At 43.2% G+C, this 10,510-nt stretch overlaps 1 protein-coding gene across 1 annotated transcript; it reads left to right on the forward strand.

The window, feature by feature from the left end:
• The first annotated feature begins 459 nt into the window (after nucleotides 1–459).
• On the forward strand, nucleotides 460–10,107 carry EXD2 (exonuclease 3'-5' domain containing 2). Its single transcript, XM_010017723.1, has 8 exons — nucleotides 460–798; nucleotides 1,727–1,983; nucleotides 3,066–3,192; nucleotides 3,971–4,299; nucleotides 7,165–7,271; nucleotides 7,484–7,619; nucleotides 8,388–8,744; nucleotides 9,891–10,107. The coding sequence occupies exons 1-8, from the start codon at nucleotides 460–462 to the stop codon at nucleotides 10,105–10,107; spliced, it is 1,869 nt and encodes a 622-aa protein (XP_010016025.1).
• Nucleotides 10,108–10,510: the final 403 nt, after the last annotated feature.

Here is a 10,510-nt window from a genome sequence, read left to right on the forward strand (position 1 = left end):
CTTATTCTGCAGTACTTTTGCCTGGTCCTTGTTTAGGTTGATCTGCTTCCAAACAGAGCTAAAATATGTTAATAATAGCCCTGGCTAGCTTATTTTCAGAATATCAGTCTGTGGAAGCATCCAATTGCACCAATATAAATCAATAGATTCCCATTAAGGTTTTTGGTGCTGTGATCAACAGCAGCATTCGGTCCTGTGGCACTGCTCAGCCCACTGCCACAGCAGTATCCGCTTACCCCCAGTCTGTCAATGTAAGGCCTGGTCCTTTTCCTGTCAGGATTGTGGGTTGTGGCTAGAACCTTGTTATGATACCAGCAGGTGTGTTTAATACCTCTAAACACATTTCATTAAGTTGTCTTTAATTTCCACCTCTCTCATTTTTCCTTGCAGGCCGTGATAAAATCCTACAATGCCACTTTGAGTAGATGAAGTGAAGGGGGTGAAAGGGGGATAAAGAAAATGCCCAAGCAAACAGCAGTGACGATGACTTTGGCGACCCTGCTGGGTGTTGCTGTGGGGGGACTGGTTTTGTGGAAAGCAACCCAACGTCGGAAAGGAAAAGCATGCTGTAGTAGTCAGCGAGAGGAAGCATTTATAAACTCAGGAGACAAGAAACTGATTAAGGCAGAGGGTAAGGAGGTGCTTTCCTTCTTCAGATCTTCCACGCTTTCCTGGGTAGAGAGGATCCTTGGTGCAGACATAGTGGTAGTTTCAGGGCAGGAGGAGTGGGATCATGCTGAACCTTTGCTGAAGAAGGAGCTGGAGAAGTGGCCAGTGCTTGGAATTGATTGTGAATGGGTGAGTGATCAAGAATCGTCTCTCCTTTGGATTGCAAATTGCAATGGGAAATCATCGAGGGTGGAGTGATTCCTTTTCTTAAATGGATACAACAGGAATGACTATTGAAGCTGCCTGTGGGATGATCTGTCAATGACAGCAGTGAAGTAGCTGCTGATTTTGATTGTTCTCACGTTCAAGTGTGCTGACTGCAAGTCTTTAATTCACTAGTTATATTCTTTTACTGAACTCCTCTGATAAATTCACTATACTAAACATAGTGGAAATTGTATGGCATTATGTGTTTTGTATAATATCTCTTTAGAGGTGATTTACTAGAATCACCTCTAAACTTGGGTTTACACTATTTCAAATTCAGCTATATACTTAAGAAACAATTTCTTCAGAATAATAAATCCAAAAAGGGAGGATAATGCTGATAGGTAGACATAACTCACTGGGACTACCAGAAGGCAAAGTTCCTCTTCCTTGCACATTTGCCTGTGTGAACTCTCAAAGCAGGCTTTTAGTTATTTATAAAGCCTGTCTTTGCCATTATTTTGGCTGGAAATTTATTCACCCCAGAATCATTAAGTTTCAGCCACAGTTAAACAATGTGTTTACCATTAAACATTTATGTAGTGGGTGCCTTTGTGCTGATGAGGTTTAAGAAATGTGTCTGATGTCTTCTATGAGCTCAGCTATGAGGGGTAAGGGTGAAAGGGGGAAAGTTTCTTTTGTGGGAGTGTGGCAAGAAGTAGCTTGGGGACAGTAACACTGTGAAACAGATCACATAATTTACAGTAAAATGTTAGGGATATGTAACAACACACGATTGTATAAACTGACAGGTATTGCCCATCTTCAGTGGCCTGTTTTGCAATTTGTTCCGGCTCCAGCATTGCTAATAATACTGTAGCCCAGACTCTGTTTTTTGTCTTTATTTCAGGTATCTGTGGAGGGAAAAGCAAATCCTGTATCCCTCCTGCAGATGGCTTCTTCCAGTGGCCTCTGTGTTCTTGTTCGATTGCCCAGGCTTGTTGCCAGTGGACAGACTATCCCAAAGACCCTGTTGGACATCATGACAGATAGTGCTGTGTTGAAAGTTGGGGTAGGATGCTGGGAAGATGCTTGCAAGTTACTTCATGATTATGGTCTTCCAGTCAAAGGGAGCGTGGATCTCCGGTATCTAGCCATGAGACAGTGGTGAGTGTCTGAAAACAGAAGCAGCTCTGCTTAAGGCGTCATGTGAGTTGGAAATGTTTTAAAAGTAATTTGCATATGATGAATGATAGCAGGCAGGTAGGGCTGGAGTTCTCAGAGTGGTTTTAGAGGGTGAACACTGACAGCTGCAGCCCAAGAACATGTTGTGGTTCTGTTCTATGGTCTTAATGGAAATGAAATTTTCACGAAGATTTCATCTATTCATTGTGTCTGTTAGTCTTCTCATGGAATACCGTTATGGACTTTTCTGAGTATCATGCTTCAGCTTTTAATAAGACCAGACACAGTGATGTAACACAGTGAGAGTCATCACCATGTCAACGGATGTTTGAATACATGGCCTGGAAGTATGGGGTAAATGTGTCAGGGGCACATAAGTGGAACTGTTCAATTGCAGGATTTAATGAAAAATGACTAAATAAACTAGCTCCAATTTTCTCTTAGCAACAATGTTTCCACTGAAAGATTACAATTAGGGTGCTATTTTCTCATCCTTCATTCTTCCTTAAATAAGATATTTTAGTTGGGAATATTCTTCACATACAGTATATGTATGCCTGAGTGTGCTGTTAGTGATCTGGGGCATGGTTTGCTGATCGGATAGCACCTTTTTAGCACTGAGGATGGACTTGTCTCTAGTGGCCAGAATTCCTCTGAATTATTCCCTGCTGTTAACGTTCCTCATGAATCCCTGGGTCAGGTGGTCCATCACTCTACATCAGAATTCTTTAGTTCAGAAGTGGGTAGTTCAAAGCCAAATACTTCAGCCTTTAACATTACCAACTAACTCCCAGCCTTGCCCATTTTGCATGTAGCAGGCAGTAGATAATTACTAAAGGAAAGGACAGAGGGGAGAGAGAGGGCCTGTGGCGCTGACAGGCAGCTGTGTGCTGTTTCAGGAGGAGGCGGCAATAGGGGGGCCAGCTGTGTGCTGTTTCATCAGGAGTCGCACATCGTGTGCATTGTGTTCTGGCAGGTTCAGGGTGTATGAGGCCATGTGCATTTGCATGGGTGTATAGTTTTGGTTTTAACATGTTTGTTTCACTTTGTTTGTTAAACTGAAGGAAGGAGCTACCTCACAACTGCCTTAGCCTGAAGTCTTTAGCTGAAGAAGTCCTGAACTGCCCACTTGACAAGTCTCCTCATGTGCGTTGCAGCAACTGGGAGGCAGAAGAATTGACACAAGATCAGGTGTGTCTTCAACTGAGTGTTTTGGGAGGAAAAGCAACCTTCTTGGGAGAGAAAAAGCATTACAACAGGGAGATCCAAGCCTTCTTCAAGTTCTGCCTCAAAACCTTATGTGTGACTATGGTCTGAAGTTAAATTCCAGACTGTGCCTTGCATTTCCCTCCTTTTCCATGGAGATAATTTTCTGCTGTTCTGGGATTCTTCACCCTTGTTTTCCTTTAGCCCTGAAAGATCTATAAGGGAAGATCCCTTGAAGAAGTGTTCAAGCACCCAAACCCTCACCTTTTTATTATTTGATTTCCTCCAGTCTATAGCAGTCAGTGCAATATTAGAGACTGAAAATTTTGTTCACCATAGTTAGACCATTATGCTTTCCCCGAATGCCGATTTTCTTTACGGTCATGCTGCAGATGTCTACAAAATCAGTGACCAGTAGAGGGAGTGACAGGATAAATAACCACACCAATGATTCGTAGACAGTATGTCAAAAGGGAGCTTTTTATTCGTTAGGTAAGGCTTGAAGGAGTGGGAAAGTGTATAAGGCGTGGCTGACCTTAGCTTTTATTAGTCCTTTGCAGTTTCTTGGGCCACCTGTGAGTGTTTCAATTCTGACTGACCCTAAAAATGTGGGTTGTGGTGATGTTATGATAGTGTCACTCAACTGCCAGAACTTGTGTGGAAATAAATCCAGTTTCTGGCTTCACTGTACTGTGTTAAAGACTGATGATGTTTTGGAGCATTTGCTCTTTGTCAGTATCTTGATGTATACACTTTTTTGCAGGTTCTCTATGCTGCTAGAGATGCCCAGATCTCGGTGGCTCTGTTCCTCCATTTGCTGGGATTTGCTAGCCTCCCTGCTATATCTCAAGGTGAAAACTCTCTTGCTGCTTGGGAAAAAGCAGTGGGTAAATGCCGGGGCTTGGTGGATGTTCCTTTTAGAGGAAGAAAGAGTGGCAGCAGCACAGGAGAGGAGAAGAATGGAGAGGGACGTTCCCCTCAGAAAACAAAGAATCGGAAGTCTGTGGTGGATGGCCAACCTGTTGGTGGTCAGCAAGTAAGAGATCCACGGAGGCAGAAGAGAAAGCCTCTGGGTGTGGGATATTCTGCACGGTAAGTCTGTGACCTCATTTTACTCTTTGCACTGCAGATGGAAAACCTTGAATGATGTGTCATGCTCTGTTAATTAAACAAAAGTGGTTAATAGGAGCTAGGAAAGCAAACACAGGACCTAACAGTCATGGGACCCAGATCCTGTTTCTGTTTTCCTCATTTCCCTTTAGAGGTGGTATTGAAAGCGGAGACAGGACTTGGATCTGTACTATGTCATGAGCAGGTTGAGGGGATGTCTTCAGCTTTTGCCCTTCCTTCTCCTATGGAGGCATTTCCTGGAGAGCAGAGTCTCAGCAGGAGGTGGTTGGCAGTCTGGGTGGCAATTACTGCCCAAACAGCTGTGCCTTGTCTCCTTCAGGGAGAAAGCGAAGGTTAGGAGGGGTGAGACACATTACTTGAGGTGCTAGAGGGCACAGGAAGGAACAGTCTGGCTACATCAAGCCATTGCACTGCTGTGTTGGCCAAGGAGAGTTAGGAGGGAAAGCTATTACTTTGGCCTTGCAGAGGCAGCTGTTATGGGATTCAGGATCCCTGTCCTGCAGGCAATTTTGTGGAACAAATCCTAAATTCTTATGGCCTTTTGGTAATGAGTTCAGTTGCTATTAAAACAAGTTGGAGAAGTCTCTTTAAGCTCAATGCAGTAGAAGATGCAGAGAGCTAGTATGTTTGGTTTTGTTTGGATACAGTCTAATAAAATTTATCAGTGGATGTAGGAACTAAAATTGTAATTACCATTTGGAAAGAAAAATGGTCATTTTAGTGTTTGTTTTCTCCTTTTCCAGTTTATTGGATTGGCAATGGAGACATTTTAATGTAGTCAATAATATTGATTTCATTAACAGTCATTAATGGTATTGTGTTAAATACAGCAAGTTCCTCCAGATTTATTTTTTTTCAAGTTGGAGCCTGTGTCATGCAGAACAGAAGGACTGCACCTCATGGGAGGATTAAAATTTAAACAAAATTGCATTCCAGGCTACACTGAGATCTCCCCATGTTTGCTTGTTTATTGTTTTTAACCGTGCTTGGCTTCATGAGAGATCTGTAGACTCACTGGTTTTTATAGCATTTGTGGCAGTGTGGCTCTGGTCTGTGGTACAACTGGATGTGATTTCAAAAGTGCTTTTCCACTCTTCCTGTCTATAAGCCTGTTCAGTTTTAATGTTTTTTCATTTTGAGTTGGGAAATACTCAAATTATCATGGTGATTGAGCTGAAGTGCTGACTGATGGAGACCTCCTGTACTGTTGTTTTGTCGTTTTTTTTATCCTAATGGACCTCAGAAGAAATCCTTTTGTCTGCTTACATAGCCTGTGAATCAACCTTTTTAGCTGGTGGTGTACTGCTGAGTACTTAATTATAAGACGTTGCTGGACGGAACAAAGGAAACTTTTTCACAGTGTACTGTGACATGTCTGTATCCCTGGACAGTTCCTCCCAGTGGTCCTGGAGCCCAGCCAGCTCTGCTCTGCCCTTTTTGTTTGAAGGAAGTTGGTAGAGTAGGGAAACATTTTCTGCAAAATGTAACCCTTCAACACACTGCCAGAAACCACCAGAGGCTGCCCAAGAGGGGCTTTTCACCACTAAGGATAGGGATATGTGCTTCAGAGGGCCTTAGCTCAGCTTAGTTATTACCAAGGTCATGTGTGTTTGAGTTCCCAGTGCTGCAAGAGCCTTTTTGGAGCATTTCTCTTGGATGAATGAAGTAATTGCTGTTCACACTAAGTTTTGGAAAAGTCATCTTAATAAAATATTAAAATAGGGGCTTAGGCAGCTGATCCTTGGAACTGCCTTACCCCTATAGATTGACACTATTTGAACTTACTCTTAGGTCATTGTCCTTGACTTCAACTCTGTTTTGTTTTCTAATGTGATTTTTTTTTTTTTAAATGCTGTCATTATTAATGGCAGCTCTTAAAAACTGGGATTCAGAGTTGCAATTCTAGTGGTAGCAGGAGAGCAAAGGTGCCGTACAGTTGGTGAACCCCAGGTAAGTTTTTTAGATGTTCTGCTTCCCTTAGCAGCAGCCTGTTATCACAGATGGAGTCATGCTTTGCACTAAGAGAGAAGCAGCAATATATTGATATAAACCAGTGAGTTAACAAAGTTCAGTAGTAAATGGAACAGTGGTTTAACTAGATTTGATGTCAAGGTACGCTTGATTATTTATGGCAGAGGACAGGGTCAGACAAAACTACAACAAGGCCCTTTTATTGAGTGATGAGTTTCAGAAGGGACCCCTTTGCTTTGTAAACTCTTTCTCAGAGAGGAGTGTAGATGTGGCTGGATCCAGTCCTAGTCCCAGACTTGGTCAACAGTTTGCGTCTAAAGAATTATGTATGTGCAATCAATCCTTTATGTCACTTAGCTAAGATTTCAAAGCTAAGCATGCTGTTAATAACTCATTGAGCATCTGTTGGTGCAAGGAATCTCTCAAGCTGAGGGAGTAACCTTGAGAGGCATCCCTACTCAAGGGGAGATCCTGGCGTGCAACCTGCTGCCATGCAGGAGAGCTCAACAGGCCCTGGGCTGTCCACTGTAAAGTAAGATGATTGACTTATATTTGCATACCAGCAAGAGGTCTGGGTCACTGATCCAGACAGCTCTTGGCTACCATGTTGCCATCCATCTCCCAATGTCCAGGGTAAGCTAGGTGCAGCCATTGCACCCCCCACTGATGGTTATGGGTTGGTGGGGAGCACACTGCCATAGCTGTGTGGTGCTCAGCAGCCTTGAGTGTGTGTTTGGGGGCACTCCTGTGATTGGAGGAGCCTGCAGGAATTGCAGTGTGGAACACACGGCTATGGAGAGCTCTGTTTTTTTGGCATGCTATTATAGTTGCTGTAATGCTGCCTTTGTTTCACAGAAAATCTCCACTGTATGACAACTGTTTCCTGCATGCACCAGATGGACAGCCCCTGTGCACTTGTGATCGTAAGAAGGCTCAGTGGTATCTGAACAAGGGGATTGGAGGTAGGCATACCAGTTTTCCTGTTGGTATTTGAAATACAGCTGCTTCTTGTTGTTGTTGTTTCTTAGCTAACTGGGAATAATTTTTTTGTATCCTTTCTTATTGGAAATACTGTTGGGGATTCACTAGGATGACTCTTACGTTTTAGCATCATTATTTTTGCTCTCAAATATGAATTTGTCTGAATATTCTATCTTTGCCTTTACCCTTTCAGAGCTAGTTAGCACAGATCCATTTGTTGTGAAGCTGCGGTTTGAGCCTTCAGGACGTCCTGAGTCTCAAGTTGATTATTATCTGACAGTCAAAGAGAATCTGTGTGTTGTATGTGGCAAGCGAGAATCCTATATCCGGTGAGTTGTTTAGTGGGAAAGGAGAAAAATGCATCTTTTAAAACAGGACTGAGGTCTGCACCTCATTTGGCATCCAGAAGCTTGGTTAGCGCCTGAAACATCATGCTTGTAGGCATCCTGTATGGGCTATCACTACTTGAATGCTCTGTAGTTGTATGCGTCTGCATAAGTTTGATGGTGAACAAGCCAGCCTTTCCTCCTCTTACAGAGACAGAAAGTATCAGTCCTTCTCTAGTATCAGGACAGAACAAAGTATATGGAAAATGTATATGCTGCAGTCTGAATGACAGGGAGCAGCAGTATGCCAACACCTGTTGTTCTGATGGTATCCCCTTCTGAAAATAGCTGTATATTCCTTCCACTACTTAATCCTTACCTTTTTGAAAGGTTTAGGTGAGCCTGAAGCCCATGAGGTCACACAGGGTGACATTTTGTCTTTGCAGCTGCTACTGTTTAGCTGAGAGGTATGCTTCTCATAGAGCATTGCTTTATTTTTAGGGTTTTTTTTACAGTATGAATCACATTTCTTAAAATGAAAATGGTGAATTTTTAGAAGGGGGGAAAAAAAAAAGATATGCAGAAAACCTGTAGAGAGTTTTGCAGAAGATCAAAAGAAGTTGCAGAACTGCACTGAGGGTCCTGACCCCAGTGATCTTAGTTTTTCTGGACTTTTAATATTAGTTGACCCTTTGTGGGCCAGTAAGAGGAGAAACTGGGGAGTAACTGGTCCAAGCAACTTTGATGAACTGGCTGGCTTGTCTTCCCTAGGAAAAACATTGTTCCTCACGAATACCGAAGACACTTCCCTATCCAGATGAAGGACCACAACTCCCATGACGTGCTCCTACTCTGCACATCCTGCCATGCCATCTCCAATTACTATGATAACCATCTCAAGCAGCAGCTGGCTGAGGAGTTTGGTGCACCCATTGGCTCTGAGGAAGGTGTGCGTCTGCTGGAGGACCCTCTGCGCAGGCAAGTGCGCTCGGGGGCACGAGCCCTGCTCAATGCAGATGGACTGCCTGACCCCCGAAGGGCAGAACTTTTGCAGAGCATCAAGGACTTCTTTAACACAGAGAGAGTCACCCCAGAGATGCTCCAGGAAGCAGCTGGTCTGGAAACCAGGTACAAGAAGCTCATCAGTAGAAGTAACACATTAGTCATTTATGTTGGCACGTAAGTTCAACAAAAGGTTGTCTACATACAGAGCCTTAGGTAAATATTACTGCAGCAAAACAAAAGAAAATCCAGCAGGATGTGCAGAGCTGAGGATCACACGTGCTGACTTTCTTCCCCTCCCCCAAGCTTTTTAGTGAAAATAGGACAAAATCCGTTGCTGGTCTCTTTGCGATATTGATGCATCTTCCCTAAAATAATGGTGTCAGGTTAAGGAGTGTCTGAATTAGACTAGTAGGAGTTGATCTGCACAGGAAAAATTAGCCTTTAAAAGCATAACTTTATCACTTTTATGAGCCTGTAGAGTCTGGGTTTATAGTACTTTGATGCATTTAACCAGAAAGTAGGGATAAGAAGAAGGAACTTGTGCTGTACCCTAAGGCTCTAAGGAGACAAGCATACTCTGCATTTCTTACTATGTATTTGTTTTCCCCCTTCTTCCCTCAACCCAGCATTGGTCTGTGAACTGCAGCTCTTGTTTCTTCACCTCTTTCAGCAATCTCCTTCCGTTCTTGCTTTCCATTGTCCCCTCCACTGTTTTCTACTTCTTCTGAAGGACAGATATCAGGGAGGGAAACTGAAAGACAATCATATCAGAAGTCTCCTCCTCTTTCCAAAGCCTCTCCAAATATGTTGTTTTAACTAATATCTGGTCTCTGCATGAAGTCAGTATTTTCTCTTCGTTATGCTTACTGTTGTTAGTTATGTGCCAATGTTACAACTCGGAACCCACCCAGGCAGGCAATTCAGTGGCAGGATCAGAGTTCTGGAGTGTCATATGGTTCTTGCCCAGAGAAATTTGCAGTCTGTCTCCTGGGAGCTTGTCGTGGACCTAAAGAGCTTTGTCTAGTGTTGCTATAAAAGAGGAACACTTTCTCAGTTCAAAGAAACCAGCTTCCCAGTGTAACTGTGTTCCAGAAAGTAGTCAGGCATTGAAGCAAAGCTTAAAACTCTTTCTCTTGGTTTGCTTACCACGTGTCTGTAATTAAACTCCATAGCTGAAAGTATCTTCAGTGTCTTGCTGTTCACTGGAGACAGGTCTAGAGTCTGACAGTGGGCTTTGTGTGAAAATAAACTCTGCTTGTGTTCTGGCAGGATCTGCAATGAGAGCTACGTGCCACATGGCCTGAAGGTGGTGCAGTGTTTTGCTAAAGGAGGCCTGCGCTCCCTTATGCAGTTGGAGAGACGCTGGAGGCAGCATTTTTTGGACAACATGCAGCCCAAGCACCTCCCAGAGCAGTGGTCAGTGGACCATAACCATATGAAGCTAATCCGAAAGTATGGGGAGGATCTTCAGATCGAGTTGTCATAAAGCTAACTTCCTGGACTCTAGATAGTGTCTAATGGACATATGTAACTGAAGATGGAAGAACTGTTTTTATTTCTATGTCTCCACTAACATCTGGGCCTGGGTTTGCAAACAGGCAGCAGTAGATCTGCCAGATTTGGCATCTTATAGAGTTAAATCCATTGACTTGAATTTTCAGCTGGCTGAGATTTTTTTAATCCTAGTCTGTCACTGATCACTCAGTGCAAGAGTGATATCCTTAAGGGAACTTGTCTTCTCAAAGTTACTATGGAGAGTTATTTTCGAGTCCCCAGGATGTCTGATGCCTCCAGACCATCTCTCTTAACGCAGAACACAATATATGAACACTTTCCAGGTTTTCTGACAGGTATATCTGCACCCGTGAGGCCTTGAGAGTCTCCTGATT

The sequence above is a fragment of the Nestor notabilis genome, unplaced genomic scaffold (assembly GCF_000696875.1).
Source record: "Nestor notabilis isolate BGI_N333 unplaced genomic scaffold, ASM69687v1 scaffold12747, whole genome shotgun sequence".
NCBI lineage: Eukaryota > Metazoa > Chordata > Aves > Psittaciformes > Psittacidae > Nestor > Nestor notabilis.

Excerpts from the sequence above, each read along its gene's own strand:
- EXD2 (XM_010017723.1), top strand. The coding sequence starts at position 460 with ATGCCCAAGCAAACAGCAGTGACGATGACTTTGGCGACCCTGCTGGGT. Across the intron at positions 7,272-7,483 it reads TCTGAACAAGGGGATTGGAG|AGCTAGTTAGCACAGATCCA; the intron begins GTAGGCATACCA and ends TTACCCTTTCAG. Across the intron at positions 7,620-8,387 it reads AAGCGAGAATCCTATATCCG|GAAAAACATTGTTCCTCACG; the intron begins GTGAGTTGTTTA and ends TGTCTTCCCTAG.